The 25,628-nt window shown below is 37.7% G+C and overlaps 1 protein-coding gene across 2 annotated transcripts in view; it reads right to left on the reverse strand.

Annotated features, from left to right (window-relative positions):
• ZFYVE28 (zinc finger FYVE-type containing 28) overlaps window positions 1-25,628 on the reverse strand; it is an 80,692-nt gene that overhangs the window by 20,820 nt on the left and 34,244 nt on the right. For both annotated transcript variants that reach the window (XM_074147731.1, XM_074147730.1), the window contains exons 7-8: window positions 19,480-20,844; window positions 9,270-9,374 (exon numbers count right to left, since the gene is read on the reverse strand). In XM_074147731.1, coding sequence (XP_074003832.1) covers window positions 9,270-9,374; window positions 19,480-20,844 — 1,470 coding nt within the window. The remainder of the gene's footprint in view (window positions 1-9,269; window positions 9,375-19,479; window positions 20,845-25,628) is intronic.

A 25,628-nucleotide genomic window follows, 5' to 3' on the forward strand; every position in this document is an offset into this window, starting at 1 on the left:
GGTTTCTAACATGTACTAGTTTTGATATGGTTGGAAAGAAAATAGTGAGATTAATGGTTTCTTACAATTATTTTAAGTGAAGGGGGTGGCTACACACTGAATTTTAGAGTCATTTAAACCAAATGCAGAACATGTCTTACTATTTGACTAATAGCATATACTTATTTAGCTAAGGACTATATTTTAAGGAATGACCCCAGAAGCTACACTTAAAGCAGACTAACAAAAAAGCTTTAATTCAGAACTCTATTTCTTGACTTTTTAACCCTAATATTTTATTAAGTCAAGAGGGTTTTTAAATACAATCCCCTAGGTATTTTCTATTTTAAGAGAAAAGGCTAAAGAGGGAAAAACCCCTCCAACCCATAAAGTGTTCCCAAGGCTTCAAAGTTGTATGATTTGAGAACCAAATAATACAACTGCACGCAAATCCCTCTCAGGAACAATCCAGCTAGGCACCACCAGGAGTGGCCTTGACAACAGTATTATCACATGTATTAGCAATGCCCAGCTCCATACACGGTAGGACATGTGCTAAAAGCCCCATCTGCTGTCAACCTTTTGAATTCCACAGTAGGGGAATTATTTTTCATATACTGAAAGATTTGCAGAAGCCCATTCCATTTTGCCCCAGGAGATGTGGGCAACCTGAGGTCAGCTGATTAAAATAAGTAATTTGGCTAATGGGATTAGCCACATGTCCTAAGTGGTATCTTCAATCTGAAGAAATTCCTAAGCATGGAAGACTGCTGAATTTGAAATCAACAGCCACAACTTCTGCTCCACACCCTGGCAGCTTCTGCAGCTGCCTACTCCACTGGAAGATCATCATCTTGAATCCTTCCTCAGCTCTTCAAACCTCAAACTGCAGAGCATTCTCCTTGTACATACCATGCTGGACTTTTTTTTTTAAAAAAAAAAAAAAAAAAACACCAAAAACCAAACACACAGCTTTTGAGGCAGCATCTTGCTAAATAGATCCACCATAAGAAATTATCTAGAGAACTGGCTTATTCGAACTCATCACCACTCTGGCCTAGGTTTTCAGAAGAATGCAAAGGCACTTTATTTCAAATGGGAATTAAAATAAACAACATTGCCAGTGAAGGATTTATCAACTTCAACAGTGCTCGCTCCCAAATTGCTTTTTAGGTCATTATAGATAAAACTTCTATAAGACTCCGTATGAACAAATAACTTAAAAGTATTAGTAATCAACAGGGCTCCTTTCTAATCATCAAATTTCATGTCAGGTACTTGCAAGGTACTACATTTACCGCTTTTCTTAAAATTTTAAAGAAAAAAGGGATAAAACCTGTAAGATAAGGATATTGTAAAATTCAAGAAAAAATAGAACTGAAAATGTAAGAAGCTAGAAGGTTGCTTAGGTTCTACTAAGGTTTTCTCAATTCCACCACGATTTTTTTTTCCTACCACTTCCTTGTAATGAAGCATGTATTTGAAGTTCTCAAACATGTATTTAAAGTTCACACACTGCAAAAGGACAAATAATATCAGATTAGAACACAGAAATATTTAAGCTTCAAAAATAATCCTTAACTGGAAAAGTTTAAAGTGAAAAACAGAAATAGTACAGCACTTATGAAGAAATGGTATGCAATATCAGCTCTGGTATCTCATACAGGGATAGAAACACATCGGTTCCAGCTTTTACAACTTATCCAGAACTTGACACAAGACAGACAGAACCTGTATACCTGATTCCAGATACAAATACTTCCACGGGAAAAGAATAATTTCATATAGCTCTTTAGCAATGTCCTCTGCAATATGCAAGCAACTATTCTGTACGGCATAGTAAAAAGTGAATTAATTTAGCATTCAATTCCAGCAGATACTCTCTTAAGAGAGTTGTAACTCCTGTGTGTGGCAGAAAGAGATGGAGAAGCAGCAATGAAAAATGTTTTCCAGCAAGAGGAACTCTGAGGGATACAGAAACTTATTAGCACAATGTTTTCATATCACTTCCATCAGTTCCCTCAAAAAATAATACAGAGCAACCAGCTGAAGCATTAAAGCATCCTAGGGTCTAGGAGAATCCCACAGGGATTCTGTATGCAGCCGTGGGAGTCAAAGCTGAGAAAAGCTAATTAAAGTATTAGGTGGAGCCTTAAGATTTTAATTAGAAAAGAAAGCATTCTCTTCATTTTCCACCTTCAATTCCACTGAAAGTATGAGGAAATCCTCTCTTATTTCCTCCAACATAATTGTGGTTTTACAATATATCTTGGTTTTAGCAATCGCCAAAACCTCTGCAAAAACTGCTGTTACTATAGTGATTTTAGTTAATTACACATAATCTCAAAACTCCCAAACATGCTATTCTAAGGGGTTTTTTGGGGGGGAAAAAAAACAATCTGTGAAATAAAATCTAGTTTCTGAAAGCTAGTAATTTTTGTTCTATTAGTAGCACAGAGAACACCAAGTGACATTCAACAACAGATTTTTACACAGCGTTAAAATGAACATGATTATAAATGTGGACAAATTACTAAAAGTGAAAGAACACCACAAACCCATTATGATCAGTTTTGTAGTCTCCAGCCAGATTATATGCCACCTGGAATACACCCCCCAAATGGGAAATTTTGGGGTATCCACCAGTTTTGCTAGAACAGAATTGTTTCTTCTTCTATTGATCCTAGCCAGTTTAAAATATTGCCCTATTTAACTTGATTTACACACAGAGGAACAAATGTATATTTTAAATTTATATTCAACCATATTGGATATTTTAACATCACTAAAATATGAAGTTTATAATTTTAATAGGGAAAGACAAAAAAAACCCCAAACAACTCAATTTTCACCTTCCCACTGTAACAAGCACTTTTTAACAAGTAGTTCAAACAAACTGCCTGGGTTATTCTTTGAGAAAATATAATCTGCATCAGTTACTCGTTACTGAAGATAAAGATATGCATATAATACACCCCAAAATACCTTGTGGAATTTCCTAAAAGGGAACACTATAGCTGAAAAATGCTGCAACATTTGGAGATTTGATTTTTATGTCTTGCAGGGTGAGGAACAAGATAGGCATGAAAGACATCAAGAAGAATCCTGGCGGTGAAAAACTAGAGACATCTGCTTCAGTCACATATGTCTCACTGACTAAAATCATAAGCAGAAGCTGACAGACCTCATCAACACTGACGTTTTTTGTTTTGCTGGTACTACTCAGCTGGTTGTTGCAGCAAGGGATTTAGCAGCAAAGCAAGAAGACTGTACACAGCAGCCTGTTTATGACTGTATTAATATGCATATTAATTGCCCTCACACTGCTTGAGTGACAGAGCTATACAAAACAGTACACATTCACAGTGCCTAAAACATACACAGTTTGCAGTTCAAAATCATTAGGCAGGAATAGCATCTATTCCAGGAGTCATTCTGATTTGCTCAAAGTATAAACCCCTTTCGCGTCCCACAAATCTTCTCACTGAACTCTTTATTTCTGTGATTCCAGTATAGTAGGTGCAAAGCCATTGCCACCAGCCGTTTTCTGGTTATAAGCAGTCTTTCTATAAAGAAGAGCTCTACAGGAAAAAAAGGGAAACAAAACCTACAGTAATGCATTAATGAAAACAAAAATCACAGTAACAAACATTAATACAGAATTAATCTGTCATTTTTCCTATCTTAAATGAATAGAACCCAAACAGGTCAACAATACTAAAACTGCAACAGAGGAGATCTGGAGACACAGCTGATCAGGTAAACTGTGACACATCAGTTAAAATACATTGTTAATGTATTTGTTGTCCTTCACACTATTGTCTACAAGATCCCCAGAGTAGTTGTGATCTAAACTTGTGGGCATGTAGTCTGTCCAGTAGCTTTAACAGCATAGATGAATGCTATGATCTGGACCACGAGATGAAAGAACTCCTAATAAAATTCACAGTCCTGCTGAATGACCAAGTTATTTTTCCTTCTTGCATCCTCTTCAAGGCACTGAATTCTACTGATGAAAAAGCACAGTATAAAACCTGGTTTTGTAAGAAACTGTCTACCCATAAGAACTTGGCTTGGTCTACAAGACAGGCAAGAAATTGACTCACAGGTCACACTCAGAAAGTGGTAATCAATGGTTTTTACTCAGGCTGGCAGCCTGTCACAAGCGGGAACCCCTGGGGATCAATACTGGCCCCCACACTGTTCAACATCTTCCTAAATGATCTCGATGATGGGACTAAGAGCACTGATGACACCAAACTGGGTGGTGAGCTGGAGGCGTCGGAAGGGAAAGCCATCAAACAGACATACCTGGGCAGGCTGGAAGAGTGAGCCAGCAAGACCAGTGTGGAGTTTAACAGAGACAAGTGCAAGTCCCTGCATCTGGGATGACATAAACCGAGAGCCCAGTGCAGGCTGGGTTCTCTGTGGGTGGGGAGCAATAGTGGACAAGCTGCACAGGAGTCAGCAGTGGACCACTGCAGCAGTGAAGGCAAATTGGATCCGGGGTTGCATCCACAGGGACATTACCAGTGGAGATAAGAGATGTGATCATCCCATTCTACCAAGCGCTTGACAGGCCACACACGGACTGTGGTGTTCAGTTCTCGTCTCCACAATTCAAGACAGGCAGACACACTGGAGAAGGTCCAAAGGAAGGCCATGAAGACAATGGGGAACCTGTCCTACAGGGAGAGACTGATTTTCTCCCTGGAGAAGAGAGAGAAGACTCAGGGGGGAACTCATCACAGTATTCCAGTATGTAATGGGTGGCTGCAAAGAGGACAGAGGCTCTTGTCACAAGGAGCCACATGGAGAAGACAAGTCATACCAGGATAGATTTCATCTTGATATAAGAAAAAAATATTCTACACTAAGAACAGTCAATCCCTGGAACAACCTCCCCAGGGATCTGGTAGGGTCCCCGCCACTGGAGGTTTTCAAGAGGCAATTGGACACGGTGCTAGATAATCTCATCTAGGCTTCCCTTCCAACAACAGGTTGGACCATATGGTCTTTTGAGGTCCCTTCCAACCTGGGCTATTCTGTGATTCTATGATCTGACTGGCAAGGTAGCTTCAAAGAGTATCCTGCAAAACACTCTTTATTTCTGAAGCAGGTAATGAAAATTTCATCTCACTTACATACTAAGATAATGTTCCCTGCCTTGTTTCACATGTGTGTTTATACTAACAGGAATATACTCAAAATATGCAATAAAATAAGTGATATCTTTCAACTATATCCAGCAAGCCAATGACCTTGGACTCTCCCCTCATGTACGCAAATATAGATATTCTAACAGAAATAGTCAGGTAAATATCCCACTCTAACTGCTGGCAGACTCTTGCTGTTTTGGCATAGACTTGAGTCACATTACATTTCAGATACTTCCTTTTACAGACTGTAAATAACACAGGCTGAAACTTCACCACCAATTTTTGTAGTTGCCTAAAACTGTAGACTATACCCCAAAACACCAATATTTAAGCCACTATGACATATCTAAAATAAAAAGTGACTGCTGGCCACGGAAGGCATCTATTGTATCTTTAGGGTTAGTTTTAAAAGTTATTATTTAAAGTTGTCACTTATTGGCTCATCATAACTTGAAGATTAAAACATAGGCTTTACCATGTACTCTGAGGCAGGCAAATGTTTTTATACAGATTCATCAGTATTTCGTCCTCCCTTGGACTCTTACACCAAAAATTCCAATGAAGCTTGAAATCAGCTAATCTTAACTACTTGGTTCTTCTGTTGTCTCACTTATTTTCTTCTCATCATTCCCAAACCAACACTTTTCTTGCTGTTTTTTAGCTCCAATCTTCCAAAGAACTGAAGCTCATTCTTGGCATTAGCCATATCAAGTCATCTCATTCTGTTATTGTGTGAATGGCCTTCACTTATGTTTCCACTCAATAAATTAACGGCCCTCTCAGAATCTTGCCCGGTAATTTTAATGCATGTTGAAAGCTGACAAATTCCCACTGTTTATTTTTAAAAGCTACTGGCTTTACTGCTTCCAACACTGAAATGGGTAAGATTCCAGCAGCGTATTTTATTAGCTGCCTAGTTACAATTCAGTAAGCTATAGTTATACTAAAAGTTGTTCTAAAAATTACATTTATGAAAAAGAAGCCATTAAAATTAAAAAGCTGGATGGATTGTTCCCTGGAGCCAATATAAACAATGGACCAATTGCCACTTCCCTTCTGTAGTTATACACATTTTCACTCAAGTCAGAGGTATTATCCAACAGTCACACTGATATAACAAAATTCCCATACTCTTGTGAGCCTCCATAGAATCATAGAATTGTCTAGGTTGGAAGGGACCTTTAAGATCATCTAGTCCAACCATCAACCTAACTCTGACAAAAACAAAAAAACACATTACTAAACCATGTCACAAAACCACAGTTTCTCTGAAAACTTCTGAACTACATTTATTCTTTGCTGAGAAAGTTGACTACAGATGAATTTCAAGCCTAGATATCGCTTAATGATCGTCTTCTGAACTGGGCTGAACATTTAACTTCTTGACCATCAGATCTCTGAGACTAGGAGAAGAAACCTCCTGAGATCAGGTACCAATGAAATAATCAACCTTTCCTTCGCAAAACCATTTAAGAAGCTCTCTGTACCTTTTTTTTTTCCCCTCTCCAATTTGAGCTCTAGAAACCTTGAGCAAGGTTTTGAAATGTTTTCCAAATTACTGTGTGAGCACAGTCAGTAATCAAAGCATGCAATCATAGTTCTGATTTAAGACTGAAAATCTTTGGCCCAGATGCATTTCAACAAATTACATGCTTAACTGAGGTTTCCACTGTTCTCCATTGACTAAACAGAGAACCTACAGCAGCAAAACTCCTAATTGAAGTATATCAGTTTGGTGCCTAAAATTAGGTGGGATGAATATAGCTCAAAAAAATTACACAGCACTAGTTGATGACGGAAAAAATCTAAGACAGTAAATCACAGGCTGATTTGAAGCAGCCTCCTTTAACAGGAACCAAATAGTTTCTACAGTCCTAACAGCTTTTTCCTTCCAGTAAAAACCAAAACAGCAAACAATGACCCATGGGTTGAATGGTCCCTGTATTGTTGTTTGGAAAACAATAAATGTATATATATATAGAATTCCACATATGCAGTACTTGATTTGTTTCAAATCCGTTCAGACTATGCTATTTGACACACTAGGAGTTCATTCAACACCCTGTGCTATTCTGGCTAAGCTGGTTTTGCTACCAGAGTAGAATTGTTTGAAGTCACTTGGGTATTTCTAACACACACCACCACCTGACAACACAACTTTCAGCCTCAGTATTGGTTATCTAACAGCACAAAGGAATTACTTAGGATTCATGGAAAGTTGAAAGGCCAAATAAATGCATTTCAAGAATTCTATGTTTCGCTACTTATTTTTCAGAAAAAATTGCAAATGTTACATTTAAATTTCTAATTCTTAAGTGAAAACTGCAAGAAATTAAATACATTAAAATGGCATATTTCAGAGGAAAAAAACCAATCAAAAAACCAATTTAGGTAGTATTTTGGATATGCACGTGACATCAGGAAGAACTTAGTTATTTCAGATAAGAACATTCTGTAGAGATGGCCTTTGCAAGGAACATGCTGCTTGTTTAGGTAATACAAGATAAAAGAACAGGGGAGTCCCTTAAAAATAGCATATTCTAAAATATACAAATAGTTGTACTGAACATTACATTTCTATGCATACAGAACTAGGAACATTACTGTGAAGCAGTCAGACTTCTGAGATTTTTTTCTGTTTTTTTTTTTTTTTTTTTTAAATTAAATTAAGTTGTTAAAAGGACTTCAAACTTTTTTAAAGAAAGTATTTCAAAAGGGGATATTCACATCAGTATAGTCAAGTGAGCTTTTTTTTTTATTGGACCATAAACTACAATAGCTAGATCTCTAGTAATATCAATCCGATGCAGAAAAATGGGCAACTTAGATTTCTTGCATGGAAACCAGGTGCTATACAGTGCTATAGTTCAGTGGAGAAAAGCACAAATGCACATGTATAGATACTGCCTTATAAATCAAACTACAAGGAAAACAAAAATCTGAAAACAAGGATAAAGCAGAACTAATTTACCTAAGCATCAATACAGTGGCTACTACAATACTAACACAAAAGGCAGCACAGTAAGGAGAAGAAAGGTGGTGCACCTCCTGAAGAATAACTGAGATGACTTCTATTGACCGTTCAGACAGCCCTGTGTGAAACTGTCTCTCTGAAGGCAGCAACTGTTACATGCAAGTAAATTGGGTTTTGTTTGAAGAACAGTGAAAAGGAAATGTATTTCTAAATTAAAACCATGAAAATTAGTTTTAGTCACATCTTTCTGTCCTTATTTTAGAAATATGGAACACTAAAAAAAATTGAGCCTGAAGATGTGCACATCTTAAGAAAACACATATTATTATATGTACTATTTCCTCTATTGCTGCTAGAAAAGACCTTTTCACCCCCCTCTTGCTATCCCCAAACCTAGACAAAATTGGGAATTTCTGAGGTTCAAATGAAGTGCTGGATAGAGGTAAACAGATCAAAAAGAGCATGGAATATCTATTTTGACCGAAATAGTGGTATTTCAATTTGCTTGTAGCTGACTAATAACATTATTGCATACAACGTGTGAATACATCACAGACATGGATGTTATGCATACCCTAAAAAAAGCAGGGAACTCACATTTCTGTTTTAGTAACATTTTTCTGCCCTCAAATCGATTCCTCTATTATTCTCATTAAGTGCTCTGAACTTAACTAATTCAAGTTAAAACTCTCATGCAGTTTCAGACGATGAGAATATAAACTAGTATTTTTACCAATTTTGGCCAACACCACTGTGGAAGTTAAATTATTGTTAACTGGAATGCTCCCATCATTTCACTACCGCATGTTAGTAAGTGAAACAAAGTGGAAAAAAACATGTTTTCTAGAAAGCCAAGACCTAGCTGAAACAAACGTTTGGTACTTTTCAAGCTAAAACCTGAAGCATGGACAAATAAAAGTGAGATCACAGACATATGTAAATAATTGCTGTATGCATTAAAACTTTTCCGTAAATAGTTGCCTCTCAATTGCCACAGCACTGAAGAAAACAGCTGGGAAAAAAAAAAAGCACCTGCTGTTCAAAAGGAAGAATACTCAGAAGTGTTGCTGTCACTTGATTGTTAATTCAATGAAAATTTTTAACCAAGCATAACCCAATACCACTCGTCAAATCTGACTGTGAAGTGATGTTATTACCTCAGAGCGTATATGCTGGAGAGACTACATGTAGTGACAGAAACACTCTCATAGTCACTGCTGGAGATGGAGCTGAGGGGGGAATCACGTAAGCCATCTTGAGAACTGAAAAAACATACGGAAACAAAATGAACTGCTGAAGCGAACAAAGGTAAAAAACAGAGCACTGCGATAACTCATGGCTTGTCACGGGTTATACAGAAATAAGAGTAAACTGGCAGTTGTATTTTTGCTCTTCAGAAAGTTATACAAACCTAATCTGTTTTCTTCCCAAAAGGACAGACAATGTGGCAAAAATCAGAGGGCAAACATTTTATAAAAACCTTCGATTTAATTAATGTCATACAGTTAAAACATTCAGGAAAGAACCGAGGATCTTACATTTTCATAGGGTATAGAGAGAATAGCATGCCCACGCTGCTAAGTGTGGTTTAATGGTATAACGAAGACATAAAACTGAAAGTTCATAAAGTCACTGTGTGTTTCAGGCCAAAACATCCTAAACAATAAGCTTCAAGAACTGCTGAAATATCGTGACAAGTCTGAGCTAAGTTTCTTCCGAAGGGAAGGACAAAGTCTGTGAGAGAGCAGAAAGCTGGCTCTTCAGTGAAAGCAATGAATATAATGTACCTACTCCCACCCCTAAATTTGCTCAGTTCCTTAAAAATGCCATATATGCATCTCACATTTTGTGCTTTAAGCCAACAGATGAGCAGGAAGGAGCGGTCCCATGGCGAACTACTGACACTTCATTAGCGAAAATCCACTATCTATTAAGTAAAAGGGTATGAATAATTTAAATGAATGGTGTAGAAGTTGTCTCTGACATCCCTGGGTTAATGAAAAGCCTTTAAATGACACATCATTTTAGATCTTAAATCATACCATCAACATGAACTAGGATTAGAAAATTATAGTTGCATAAGCACTACAGAACCACATTGGCAAGACCAATTTTTTGTTTCAGTAACAGTTTACTGCTCAGCCACTGGAAATTCCACAAGCTGAAAAAAAATTAAATTATACTAGATAAGAAAATATGTGATCTTAGGCAGAAGTATCAAAGCTGCATTGGTTCTAGGCAGTGCAGAAGAATCATTCGAGCCTGCTGAAATCAAATGTTGAGTCAACAGGGATCTTTGGACAACACAGAGAGAAACCTAAAAAATGTCTTTAGTTAAAATAGATATAATTATATAGGTCAGGATTATTTTACCTTACTTTTCCACAATTACTAGCAGATATTTTTTTTAATGCTTTTTGGATTTGTAGGCATATGTGGGGTAGGTATTCTAACCAGCTACATTCCAAATTCTTTTCTTTTACCAAATTTACTGTTGTAGCTATTTTTGCAGATAGAGTCTGGAAGAACGCTTGAGGGGAATTCTTCAAAGCAGCGCACGGAAGGTATGTGCTCTAATCCCACTAAGAAATAATAGGATTTGTTTGCATACCTCCCACTAATCACTTGGAAAATGTGCCCCTTCATGTTCCTCGTTTCTGATTGCCAATTTGAAAATAAATCCCAAATGTACTATGCTTTAGTTGAAAGGCGAGCCGTCGCAACTGGAAAATAATTTTATCAGACTTGAACAAAAATCTATTTAACTTTCATTCGTTTTATATAATTTCCCTTGCTAATTCTGCTCATTATGAAGAGATATATGCATTTAAACAAAGTCTTACTCTTTTATAGCTCATCACCTTTACCCATCCAATCTTACAATATGGTCATGCTACTAAAATGTACTTTTACTATCTGTTTTATGGCAGCTAAATGATATTAAAAAACCATTAACGTGATTTCACAGCATGATTGAGCAGGAGAAGCTGTCTTGCAAAGATGAAACGTATTGTTCAGAATAAAGTAATCTTTGAACAGCAGAACCAGGAAACAAGAACAACTAGCAAACTCAGCACCTTCTTTTATCCTCTCTCACCTCCCTGCCACTTCCAGATTTTTCCAGTGTAACAAACCTGCCAGCTGATTTGGGTAGCAACACTTTTTCTGAAAAATGTCAGGTTTGCTGTCCTTCAGGGCTTTCTGTGAAGCTCTGCCCAATATATTTGAAATCCAATCAAAATATCTCCCTTAAGAGTAGACAAAATTTATTGTCAACATTGTCCCAAGTCATAAAACCACGTTCTATCCTGCGCTAACTCTGTGGAGTAGACACGGATGTTTCTCTGTTCACGTTACAAGCCTCATCTCATACTTCTTTTCCATACTTTTTACCCCATCATTTGAATCCTCTCTCACCTCTAACCAGTCACCATCAGCGTAACACTCTCATCTATTCCACTATCTCACCTCTACGTAAACCTTGTCTTAAACACTGTTCGCCATTCTAAACTGCTTCATAAATGCCTTCATTTTCCACTACTCCATCTTTATGCACAAACCTGGCCATGCTGAGCCATCTGCTGATTTCAGGATTAGATATCCATCTGGTCAGTCATCATTTGGCAACGTAAACTGCTTGGACACACTTGACACAAAACCATGCCCACAGAGGTTAGTCTTTTGTAGTAAAGGATGTACAGTTTAGACCATTACAATGTGTAAACATTTTTCTCACTCCTGTGTATGAATACAGAATGAATTTTTGTACCAGAAATAATATTTATTATTTATAATGTTTATTTCTGGTTCATATTCAGGCTGTAACTCTTCAGGTAAGAAATTGTGTTTATTTAGTACCAAGAAATGAGAATCCAATAACAATAACTCTGTTTCATACCTTCTCAATGTTATACTAAATATCTTTTTTTTTTCTAAAAAACAGCAACAAAAAAGAGACTCCTGACATCCTCACTGTATTGTTTCTCAGTACACACAGATTCAGGATAACGCTTTGTAGAACTTTATTCTCATTACTGTCTGCCTGAAGATCTGCTCAGCTTATCTAAGATGCTGGTAGATCCTGAGGTGAATTGACCTGCTTTTCCCAATTCATGATTCCTGTTATCAGCTCATGGTAGCTCAGTGCATGTGTTCATTAGCACAATTATAAGAAAAGAAGGTATGTGAATACAGACACATTCTATAGCTAATAGCAGCTAACCCTTTCTTCCCACACCAGCCCACAGGCGACATGAACTTCATCGCATCTTGTGCTCATTTGAAATTAATTCCATATTGGATTGGGATTCATAGGACTGTTTAAACTGTGTAAGGTGGCAAAAGTTTGTTTCATTTGTGAGGTCTTAAACACCTACAGTGCTATTTTAAACATTATATTCTAACATGGGATAAAACCAGCATCCACACTCAAAACAGAGTTCTTCAGCACTTCTGATAAAAATATAGAATAAAGACTCAAGGCAACAGATCAAAGTGACATGGGGTGATGTGGCTGCCTCTTTTCATGGAATACTGGCAGACTGAACTAATAAATCTTTTATTTAAAGGTGTTCATCATTTTTTGGTAACTGTTTTCAGTAAAAAAACGAGCTGAAAGCCACCTTTATTCTGGTTTGTGTGCTCTTTTCTCCTGGAATGTGTTTCCAGCCTCCTACATGTAATTAAACCTCTGGTTGTTTCAGGGGGTGGTTTCTTCATGAATGTTATTACTTGAGTTACAATTACATTCTGTGTTACATTAGTTAATTGGCACAGATCATCTCTTTTCTGTCTATCTCACACTGCGCGAGTGCTAACTCTAAAGCCTCACATGTCAGCTCAGCTATACCAAATCCACTCAAATAAGTGGCTTTTAAAACTCATTTCAAGAACCTGTATGTTGAGAGTTAACAGTTCACTGGGGCTGCATTTGATATGTGAACCTAGTAAAGGGAAGCTGGTACAAAACTCTGACACCTTTTATTGACACACTAAGACTTCATAACAGCAGTCAAGTTATCGGATAGCACACAAAATCAGGGTTCAAACAACACACACTGCCACTTTTAATTTGAGACTTGTATTGTTAAAAAAAAAAAAAAGAAAGAAAGGGTGTAAGGATTGAAAAAAACCTCATTTAAACCGAATCTGAATTTGGCTGATTGCACAAAGAAACAGAACACCAGAAGGGGAACAGAGGAATTGCAATCAAAAGCCAGATAAAGGATTGCTTAAGGGAAGTTTTGCAGTTGAAAGGCTGGTATTTTTTTCCCAATCAACTACTATTTCCTTCTTGATGACGAGAAGCTTTCTTATTCCTGAATAGCTAGCTAAAAGACTAATCAATACACGACGCTAAGCTGACGTGTATTTGTTTATGCGAACACGCACAGATGTCCATTGATTTTTATGGAAACGGGAACCACAATTTCTTTAAGTCTTACTGTGATGGGAATATTATAGGGAAACCATGAATTTAAGACATTTAATCAAGTTAATTTGCATTGCAATATCAATCTAGTTTTCATAAAGGAGCACTTATAGAATCATGTGCTACAAACTAAAAGACAAGCTACAAAGATAATTTGTGCAGGTTTGTTTTTGTGTGGTTTTTTTTTTTTTTTTTTTTAAATGTAAATGCTAGCCATCCCAAAAATAAAAATGCTTGTTTTATAAAGCTTTCATTTATAAAGGTGGAATGACTAATCTTTAAGTTGCTGTATTGAAAATATGATCACAGGTACAATGTTGCTAAGGAGTGAATAAAATTCAAGCAGAAAAATCAAAAATAAAAACCAATGCATAAAACAGGTGCTCATCTTTTTACAAAGTCATTCTAATACGCTGAAGAAATAAAATTTTCAATATATTACAATATAGACTACTGTAGTATATAAATGTATTACAATATATACAATTTTTGACTACAGAATTGCAACACTAAGAAATGGAACAACTTGAATACCAAGCTGGAGAAGAATATATTATTCATCTTATCCTAGAACTGCAATACAGATCAGCAAACAGCAAAACATGCTTTTCCAAGGATGCCTCATTCCTCCTCCTTACACTGCAAAAGCATATGGCAAAATATTCTATTTTTTAAGCCCCCACAAATAAATGCGAACAGCACCAGCATCTAACAGCTGATGGCCACAGCTAGAGCTTGCAGAAAGCGTGAAGGTAAATGCTCCTCCTGACCAATTTCAGCTCCTTTTGCCAATTCTCAGGTGCACTGTAAGAGACTTCATCAAGACTACACTCACCAAATAAATTAAGATGAAGGAAAATGAAAAAAAAAAATTGTATAATTTAAGATAGACACAATAGACCTGCAGGAGAAAAGAGAGAAACTATGCTTAAGAAAAATTTTTTATATCAGTACTGTTGCAAGGTCAGTACGTAAATAAACAAACACACAACAGAAACAGCTATTCAATATTAAAACAAAAACACTAGCATTGCGTGACAATATGAAACAAGCTGCCAAACTTCAAAAAACCTATAGAAGAATTGGCAGTTTTACAAGGACTCTTAAACTCTGGAAAGAACAGAGCACCAAGTATTTCCAAAACACCAAAATAAACATGAACTTCACTCTTCATAATTTTCTTTCCCTTTGGAAAAAGCAGGCAGAATATGATGACAGAATGGGCATTTTAAAAATCTGCATGGCTTGCTTCCAGTTGAAAAAGAAGGAATACTAGATACAGATCTTAGAACAGCTTGGGTTTGGTGTTTACTTATGTCCTGTTTTACCCCAAAACACCAAATGCTGCTTTGTCATAGTTTTATCATCTTCTGTACTATTCTTACATTATTTCCCCCCTTTAACAGTTTGTTTTGCTACATGGCAGGCTTTTCTTATGACATTGTCCCATCAGCAGATCAGACACTGACTACATCTTTGTTAGCACTTTTCTTGTGTTTGCATCTCATTAATGCTGCTGCCCAAGACTCTTGTTGACCTTGGTATTTTATGTCTTCGAGATACTTACAAGCAAATAACAGAGAAAGACATGGTATCAGCTATGATTTATAAACCAAAGCAATAAAGTAAAAGAGTATTTAATCTGTATTTTAAACTCCACTGAATATTAAGGCTAGATGGAGAAGCCTGAAACATCAGGCCTTTCAGACTTAAAGGATTAATTACAGTAAACCTGACTGGATCATTGAAAATTATACCTATAAATAACATCATATTGCATAGCATAAGAACTGATTTACTAAAAGAAACAGTTTGTGTCATCACATAGACATTTGACAGCTGCTTGACTCAGACAAGGCAAAGAAAATGTTCTTCTCCTAGTTGGTGACTTATAGTAACTAGAAAGTAAATACATTTATCAATTTGATGAATGAGCATATCCCGCAGCTATTCCACGTCTATTAGATTGCTTATTGTTCTAGCTAATGGGTCCATCATTCTGAAAATAATCTACAGCCTCCAACATTTCCCCTATGGTTAAGTTGGCATTCACAAGCATGTAATAGGGAGCAGTCACAGAAGCCTAATGTGATCTTCCAATTTAAAAATACCATTGAAAAAGCAGTGATTAGTCACCACTCAGGCAGCATGAGTAAGAAAAGGTCCACAAAGTTCTGTTTTGTAACTGAATTCTCTCTTTTACCGGTAACATGACTAGTGATTCAGAGGCAAAACCAAAATATAGATACATATGTATTAGAAAACTAAGGATCTACGCTCATACAATTTTTTAATCTAGTCTTCAGCAGATCCTCAGCAACTCCATCTCTCATAGATTGCACTGAAGTTAGTATCAGAACATTTCCAAATAAAGGAACAACAATCTAGTAACAAAATACCTCCATCCCTCTTTCTCCACTTCTGCAAAGATGAAATACTTGCCAATTAATAACAGACGCACTGCAGTCTCAATAACGAATAGAAAGAATTAGATGTAATCAACAAAGTAACTGTGGAACAGGCTATGGTGAAAACAGACAAAGCTCACTAACTTGTTAACAAAATATTCAGAAATATTCACCCAAGAATTTTAGGAGAACTCAAGAATGAATCAGATGAATTATTAACCTCTCATTTAAAACTTCCTTGATGCCTGGAGCTTAAAGGCGTCAATCTCTAAAAATAAAAAGAACTCCAAGGGGATTCAAACAACTCTAGTTCTGTGAGCCTGATATTCATACCAAGCAACTTAACAGAATATATCAAAAGCTAAAACAGGTAGACAATAATACGAAGGTCTGCCTGGGAAGAACTAACATGGCTTCTGCAGAAGGGATCTCTTGGGAGCTTTGTGAACAGGTGTGAACATTTGTGAAGAACGGTGATTTGGCTGGCAGCCTCTGAGTTCCAAATACCTCACTAAAGGCTTTTAGGAAAACTAAGGAGCTACAGCTTAAGAAGGGGCCCAAATTGGATAAATAATTCTGAACCATAAATAGGGAAGAGCTGTTAAATGACCACATCTCATAAGAGCAGCGTGTCACAGCTGAAGATCTTTAGGACCCTGGGGTTTTTTTTTTTTTCACATATGACCTGCAAAAATGCAGAGAGCAATGAGATCTGAGAGGTCACTACTGGCACAAAATTATTCAGAGTAATAGTAACAAAAGCAGACTGAAGAACTGCACAGGATCCTAAAGTCTGAATAACAGGTAGTAAAATGGCAAGATGAGATTCAACTGGTACACAACAGGGAGAACAATTTTAGCATCATATATAGAATGAGAGCCTCTGAGCTCACAAGCAGCATCTTAGGGCTTTGTTAGACAACTCAAAAAACATCAGCTCACCTCTTGGCAAAAAAATCTTAAGTCAAATATTGGGAGCCATTGGAAAAACAACAGAAAATAATTATGCCACTAAGCAAATCCATCTCAAGTAACTGTAGTTCTGATTCATCTATTGCTAAGAGGAAACAGTATAATTGAAAAAGGTTTAGAGAAAGACAAAAGGAATGATCAAAGCTGTGGACAACTTCTGATAAAGTGGGCTGTGACTCTTCCAACCTGAGAAAGTAACCACATAGGCGAATGGTGACTGAGGTCTACAAAAATCACAACTGGCACAGAGAGGCCAGGCAGGAACTAGGACCCATTCAAAGAAGCTCCTAAGAGCCAGATCCAGAACAAACAAAAGGACACAGAGGAACATGGACCTACAGAACTCTCTGTAAAAGGACAATTGTCACACAAAGTTTTTACACAATATTAACAGAGGCTGGACAAGTACGTGGAAAAGGGGTTATTACATCCACAAACCATGTGAGGCTGCAAAAGAAGCTTACACACATAATTTTATTATATTTTGCAGACTTGTTCTCTGAAATTTCACTTAATATCCTACCCAAGACAAAAATTAGTAGACAAGTAGTCTGAATATTGTAAATGATGTATGATATATGAAGACACTAATTAAATATAAAGTAATTACTTTTAAGCAATATTCCACTTAAGCATTGCAAAAGCATGAAATGTTAGAGATTTCTGAATCACAGAATCACCTAGGTTGGAAGGGACCCTTTAAGATCATCTAGTCCAACCAATGAAAAAAAAAAACAAAACCAACAAAAAAACAACACACACACAACACACCACACACAACCCACACACACACCACCACACCACCCAACACTAATCCATATCCCCGAGCACCATGTCAACTCCTCTCTTGAATACCTCCAGGGATGGTGCCTCAACCACCTCCCTGGGCAGCCCATTCCAACGCCTGATAACCCTTTCAGTAAAGAAATATTTCCTAATATCTAACCTGAACTTCCCCTGGCGTAACTTGAGGCCATTACCCCTTGTCCTATCATCTGTAACTTGGGAGAAGAGACCGACCCCCGCCTCTCTACAGCCTCCTTTCAGGTAGTTGTAGAGAGCGATAAGGTCTCCCCTCAGTCTCCTCTTCCCCAGACTGAACAACCCCAGCTCCCTCAGCCTTTCCTCGTAAGACTTGTGCTCCAGACCCCTCACCAGCTTCGTTGCCCTTCTCTGGACCTGCTCCAGCACCTCAATGTCTTTCCTGTGGTAGCGGGCCCAAAACTGGACACAGTACTCGAGGTGGGGTCTCACCAGTGCCGAGTCCAGGGGGACGATCACCTCTCGGGTCCTACTCACCACACTGTTCTTGATACAGGCCAGGATGCTGTTGGCCTTTTTGGCCACCTGGGCACACTGCTGGCTCATGTTCAGCCGACAGTCGACCAACACCCCCAGGTCCTTTTCTGCCAGGCAGCTCTCCAGCCACTCTGCCCCAAGCCTGTAGCGCTGCCTGGGGTTGTTGTGACCCAAGTGCAGGACCCGGCACTTGGCCTTATTGAACCTCATCCCGTTGGTCTCAGCCCATCCAGCCAGCCTGTCTAGATCCCTCTGCAAAGCCTCTCTACCCTCCAGCAGATCAACACTCCCACCCAACTTGGTGTCATAATGACTTCTTAAAATGAAGTCCATTCAGAAACCCTGTGGTAGGGTCTTGCATATGATCATACTTGCAAGCTTAAGATTGCAAATAATCAGAATAATGAGGGAGATGAAATTATCTTCTCAAAAGTCGAGTCTTGTGCACACTAGGTTGTGTTTTACCTGTAAGAGGAATTAACTCCAGAGCAAAGAACTCTTGATTCTTTTTCCATTACCAGTAAAATATTTCATAATTCAATTGGTATGTTATTAAACTAACACTTATTTCTGTAGCCTTTATATTGTGGTAATATTTCATGGTTCAAGCTACCCCCACTGTGTTATCCTGAACTCTATACACATTTAACAAAGAACACAGAACTTTAATCCATGACCTCTATTCTTCTATCAGCTTTGGCTGAAACGGTCCAATAGGTTTAAAAGCTGCTTTTGCACTCTATTAGGCTCCTTCAGCACACAGGCATCCACAGGTACACTCGTGCCCACAGGCAACATGATCAGATCAACCTCATTCTCTCAAATGAAGCTAAGGTAAGATGTGTTTAGATCCCAATTTAATCCTGTGCACTAATGCAGAAGTTAACATTTTCATGTCTGCCAGACACACTTTTCCTGTAAAAACAGCAGAGTACAACAGAAGCAATGACCCACGTAATGTTCAGCAGCAATACACTCTTTGTTACATTAAACTGGTAAGATTAGCGCACTTGATGTCAATGATGTAGAGACATTACACGATTAAAATCCAGGTGTTCTCCAAATGTTTTCAAAGAAGCTGATGAAGTCCAATAAGAAGGTACTTGCATTAAAAAACGTATATTGAAAAATTTCTTAACCTGCAACACACTTCTTTAAAATCAATATTAATTATACACCAGTCCCTGAAGTACAACTGAAGTAAATATAGGAATTTAATTACATTCAAGTTATAACAAAACATCAAGTTGCTCTTACCTTGAACTAGATCTTGACTTTACATCTTCCTTTGCTGTCCTTTCACTACTGGCATCTTCATTGTTATCCATTTTTTTCTCACATAGTTGTTTTCTCTTCTCCCACTTCTTCTGCTGATTTGAGATGCTTTCTGCTTCTCCCTGTGAGTCGTTTTCTGCTCCTACCTGTGAACCTGAGGAATGTGCCAGGCACTTAGAGGAGATCGGCAGTCTTGGCTCTTCTCTGCCAAAGTCTCTTTCTGCTAACAAAGCAGAAGTTTCGGGTTTTAACGTTTCCTGTGCAGGGACTGAATTGTCCGAGTTATCTACATAGTCCATTTCCTTAGACTTTACTAATGTGTATGAAGCATTTACAACACCTCCTGCAGAATGTTTAGTCTTTAAACCCTCAACACTGTCCTCCCTGCTGTCTTCACAGCTGCCACAACACACACAGGAATTAATTAGACAGTTTGTGGCAGCTATACTGAGTTTATGGGATTCATCATCCTCCTCATTTGCTAATGGATTAGCAGATCCAGGAACACAACTAATAGCTGCTTCTGGAGTGGTTACTGGGGATTCTGAGCTAGAGGGAGATTTAGGATTGAATATCACAGTAGCAGATATTTTCATTCCCCCTGTCCTGTGAGCTATCACTTCTGCCATTTCTGCATCATCAGCATACGCATCCCAGCCATTGAGGTATAACTGTGAGTCCGGACCTTCTAGACAGCTACATGAATTCTGAACCGAGATGCCAGACATCTGTTTGCTGTCTTCAATGTTGTTATTATTGCTCAAGTCACTTTCAGCATCTTTTAAAAGCAAAGTTTCCTCCATCTGATGGCCGTTCTCATACAGCAGAGCATCTCTATATTGCAGGTTCTGTTTTGAATCATGGCAAGGGTTATTCACCCAAGCAAAAGTATCACTTACTGAATCCAACCCAGCAAGAGCTTCTCCTGCTCCATCTAAGTCGTCCATAAAAAACACTCTGTCCTCATCATCAGTTAAATTGTCAAGATGGCGTCTTGTTGGTGAAGCTTCTGTGCTAGAACTATTTCTTAGGCTAGGTCTGTGAGCTGGAGACTGACAGATGCTTGGAGGGGAAAGCAGAGAAGACATTTCATCTCCGACTCTGTGTACCATCCTATTCAGCTGTTCCAGCTCCTGTTCATCATACTGCATAGAACAAGCCAGCTCAGCCTCTGTGTTATCAGCTTTTGCCGAAAGCTCCTTAGCAGGCAAAGTCGCAGTTATGCCTGGTGTAATGACAGAGGGTACTTCAGGATCCGCTCTGACAGGAAAATCCACATCTTGAGAGATGCAGAGGTTACGCTCCAGTGTGTGCAGTTCATCCTCAGTTAATGTCTGAAGTAGATCCCTGAAAATGAAGAAATACATGCATCACTTCGCATTTACAATCATAGGAGGTACAGATGTTACAGATTTTTAAAAAAGCTTTTACTGTTAATACAGAAATACAGAACCTGGGGGCACGGACTACTTCCAGATCTGTAAGTCAAGGTGCATTTGACATTCATATTCAGAACACATGTGATTGCTAATGCCTGAATTTGAGATTACTCATGCAAATACAGGGCACCAAGCTACTTACATCCTTGCAATAAAGCCCCAAAATAAATCAAAACACACTCAAAAAAGGATGTTTCCCTCTCCCCATCTATATATAGTCAAGGCGTTACCCACAATTAGATATATTTTGTCATTTTAATTTTTTAATTCACAAATTTGACTTCGTTAGCCATTTGTCATCCTTTGTACTAGATTCTGAAAATTATTCTGCAAAAGAGTACTGCAGAATTTTCACATCATTATTTTGTCAGATAGAGAGAATCCATTAAAAATAGTAGCATCATTTATGCAACGCTGATGTCTTGCAATAGGGATTGGAAGCTGGCTCTCTCCTGCCTCAAACACCTGACTCAGTCATTAGCAAGCTAAGCTGCTGCATTACGTTAAGAATTTAGGTATTTACTAAACTATGTCTTCTAGATACAGACAGCATCCTGAATGTTATCAAGTGTGCTCCGTATTGTAGTTTAGGACCCCAATCACCTAAAAACAAAGTGTTATTTGAGGCTGTTATGTTTAAGTGCTTTATAACTTTAAAATAAATCCATAGACACAGCAGCATGTAATTTTAGGTCTGAATTTGATTTACAATATGCTTAATTAGAAACCACACAAAAACATCCTGTCAGGAACTGATGTCAAGATTTTCAAAGACCAGCAAGTATATTTTAGCATAAATGAATGGATGGGAAAAGCAAGACCTTCTGCTTAAGCAGAGGCTAGGAGTCCATTATTCCTCATGTGTTTAGAAATCATTGGTTAGCAGGTGATGTAAAGCTATAATAATAATAATACGCACATATTAAAAGAATTCCCTTAAAGGAGTAACTTCAGTCTAAACAAGACGACCAATAAAAACCCTAAAGAAATATTCAACACATCTCACATCTTGATTTCCAGTGAACCGCTTGCATTTTAACTTCTTAACTCAAAGACCAAATATTTTTCCAAATACTATTACTAAGAGATCATATTGCCCATAAATATCACTAGGATCTGACTTGTTTACCCACTACCCTACAAATTTAAAAAAGGTAACAGTTTAGATAAGCATGCTTAAGTCAGAATAAGCATCGAATGTACATTTTTATGATTCTGTACATTCCATACAATTAGCACCTTTTAAATAAAAGCATGATTTTTTTAAAAATAGTTATATGACCCTGAAAAAAATTCTAAACCTGTAGAAGTAGTACCTTGTAAGAACAATTGCACCATCATAACCTTCCCTTTCCACTTGTTTCCACATTCTCTAATAGAGAAGCCAGTATTTCTTTAAAGCATTCCACATGCATTTTTGAGTCCAAAGTTCGACATTTTTTTCAGTCATAAATGAGTAAGAAAAGAAAATGGGCAATCTTTGTTAGACCCACTTACCTAATAAAGCTATAAATCAATATTGCTATCTGGCACACTAGAACATTTTAAAATACCTTTACATTCTTTTCTTTTGTCTAAATAGTATGTAATGATATCGTCTCATTACTCAGATCTTTTATTTAAATGGTAATCAGTGTCTGTAAGAAAGTAAGAATTTTAACATCGTAAAAAACTGACAGAGAATGTTTTCAGTCTTAAGTTCAACACAAAAATAGCTGCATTATCACTTATTTTTGAAATAATTATACCAATATTGTCAATAAGAACATAGAATAACATGACTTTTGCCACAAGGCTTTGTATTATGAATTTTCAGTTTCTCAGTTTTTACAGGAATGCTGCGATGTAGGATTTTACTAGCAGAAACAAAGTAATGTGGGATTTAAGAAATAGCTGAGTTTTTAATTAAAAAAGCACAGAGTTAGCACACAGTGAAGGGTTTAAGCTTGTCCCTCACCTATGCAAAGATATTAAAAACTAAGATATTTCTGGGTCAGGCCAGAGTCCATCAAGTAGAGAAGCCTGTCTCTCATAATAGACTCTAAGGAAGAGCATAAGCACAGGATAAGCACACATGAACTTGTCTGAGTGCATCCTACTGGCTGCTACCAGCCTGTAGCTCAGGGATTTCTGAACCAAGGTGGCAGCCTTGTGTTTAATAATCCTCAGTAAATTTCTCTTGCATGGTTGAAAATGTGCATGTCAGGAACTGATCAACAGTCAACTGCTTAAACATCAGCTACTTCTCCATACACTACAGTCATACCCTCTTCTCAAAACATGAGACAAGAATTATCAACTTCTACAAATACAGGTTATACCAGCAACATTGAAACGAATTTGCTTTACATCCAAGCTCATGAGCATAACTGGGAATGAAACGGGCCCCAGGAATATCTAAGATTGAATCTTCTGACTTTCAGCACTTAGTTTGGTGTTTCATTCAGTCTCCAGAACATCATGTGGCAGTGCCTGGGATTCATGGATGTCTGGGTGCCCAGAGCTGCTCTGCTTCCTTTGTGAAGACACAGAGAGCCTGACTGCTCAGAACTGATACTTTACAGTGAACGTGTTAAACCTTTAAGGCCTGGAAATGCATATTTACTTTATGCTGGCTAGCTTCACTGACTTGAGTAATGAACTTTTTGTTTCTACCAATAAAAACGTAGCAAAATTTAAGAACAATAGTGTGCAGTTTTGAGGATACATAAAGCTTGACTCAAAAAACCAAAAAACCAATGAAATCAGTTGACAGTCCTGTCTTAAGTGAGTCAGATCCATGCTGCCGTGCAAGAGTTGCTCTTCATAATCAGTTGGATTACATGTGATAGTCCACCAGCCCTGTTATTTCAGTAGAGAAATAATCCTGCTTTAAATTCAAAGGAAATATGCTCATTTTCCCAATTTAAACACTAGAAATTTTGCTATTAACAGATACAGCTTGTTCTAAAAGATCTGGACAATTACGTTCACTTCTCTGCATAAAAAAAAAACAAACCCTAGATTCACTGGGCTGTTTTAAATGCAAGTTTCCGTGCAAGGTGAAAAATCAACAGTTGTCTTTTTGATACACTGTATATTAGATTATACAGGATTCACTACATGGCACATTTTAAAATGCCTATGTAGATATTGAGAATAAAATTAACGTCAACCAGTATATGGAAAGAAACGTTAAATCTCAGTACTGCAAGTTTAAAACTAAACACCAGGCATCATTATTAAACCATAAGGTTTAATTAAGCTGTAGCTACTTCCACGGTTCATTTCCTTTCTGCTGAAGCATCTGTAACTTGTCACTGGATCCACGCAAGTGCTCTGTGTGTATGGAAATAAGAGTTTCTCCCTCTGCTTTCAGTATTCAGAAGCAGCAGGTAAAGAACTTCTGCAATGCACCCTGACAGCGGTCATGCACTTCCTTCTCACTGAGGCTTTAGAAAACACTGAATTTAAAAAAGGCACATGTTGAGGTTCCACCTGCTTTTACTCTTTTTGGCATAGCACCACAGGACAGCAATCTAGCCTTGAAAATACGAGGAACATTTTTCTTCCAGTGGCTACAGACCCTGGCAGAAAAACAAGGCAAGTTGTTAAGATGCACTCTGCTTGTTACAAGCAGTAGTAGAAATTTACCCTGCCTACTGCAAAACCAATAAACATATTTTACTCTACTGCCAATATCCAGGGTGCAGAAATTACTTCTTCAAAGATCTGAGGCCAGATGTCCATTTAAAGACAAATTCAGCTGAAGAGAGGACAGGGCCACAAAACCCAAAGTGCACTGATCTCAACACATTCTCCAAACCTCCTTCATTAACTTTGCTCCTACTCTGACTAGAATTTTAACGTCTCTGTTTTCAGAGAACAGCATCATCATTATTGCCACTCTGTGCTTCAGCTCATGCTCTGAACAGAGCATAAACAGCTGTCTTTACCGAGCTACCACCATAAGAACATGATGCAGGTACAGGAATGCAATTTGCATCCTCCTGCTCCTGCTGCGCTGAGTTCAGCACACCAAAGTCCACAGATCTGATACATAAACACTGAGAAACCACTGATCAAATATCAAATTTCAAGTTTCAAATTTCAATTTTCAAATATCACTTGTACTCCTTTACTGCAAGCAGTTTAAATCAACTCAAAGTTTTAGACACAGCCATCTTGGAAAAACTGACCAGTTTTTCCCCAAATCACTGTGCACACTTTAAAAGCATGAGTTAGACAAGCCTCCCAATCCCCCCATTCTTTAATATACTGACAACAGGTATACTGCATTGGATTTCTAGTCATTGATCAGAAAGGTTTCATTGTACTTAAAACAGTATGATACTCTGATTCTGCACCACTTCATCTGCAATCTGCTTGATTCTGCACCACCAATATCCGTAGGGACCCTGCCATCAATTGTAACGGTCCAGAAACCAGGACCAGGCAAGCAGAGGGCTCTGATGAAAGGTCAGAATAAGAGTACTGCAAAATTCCAAGTTTGCTAACCTCTGAAAATCTCTGTGTAACAGCCTCAAATGTGTACATAGTATAGGCAATATTTTATCACAAGAATGTTCAGTGTCACAGGCATCTAAATTAAATATCTGTGCATATACCAGATGATATGCTTTGTATACTTCCTAGGCAGATTACAGTAGTTTGGGAGAAATGGTTCAAATACTTTAGTTTAAAAGGAATGGA

This window comes from Numenius arquata, chromosome 5, assembly GCF_964106895.1.
Source record: "Numenius arquata chromosome 5, bNumArq3.hap1.1, whole genome shotgun sequence".
In the NCBI taxonomy this organism is placed as follows: domain Eukaryota; kingdom Metazoa; phylum Chordata; class Aves; order Charadriiformes; family Scolopacidae; genus Numenius; species Numenius arquata.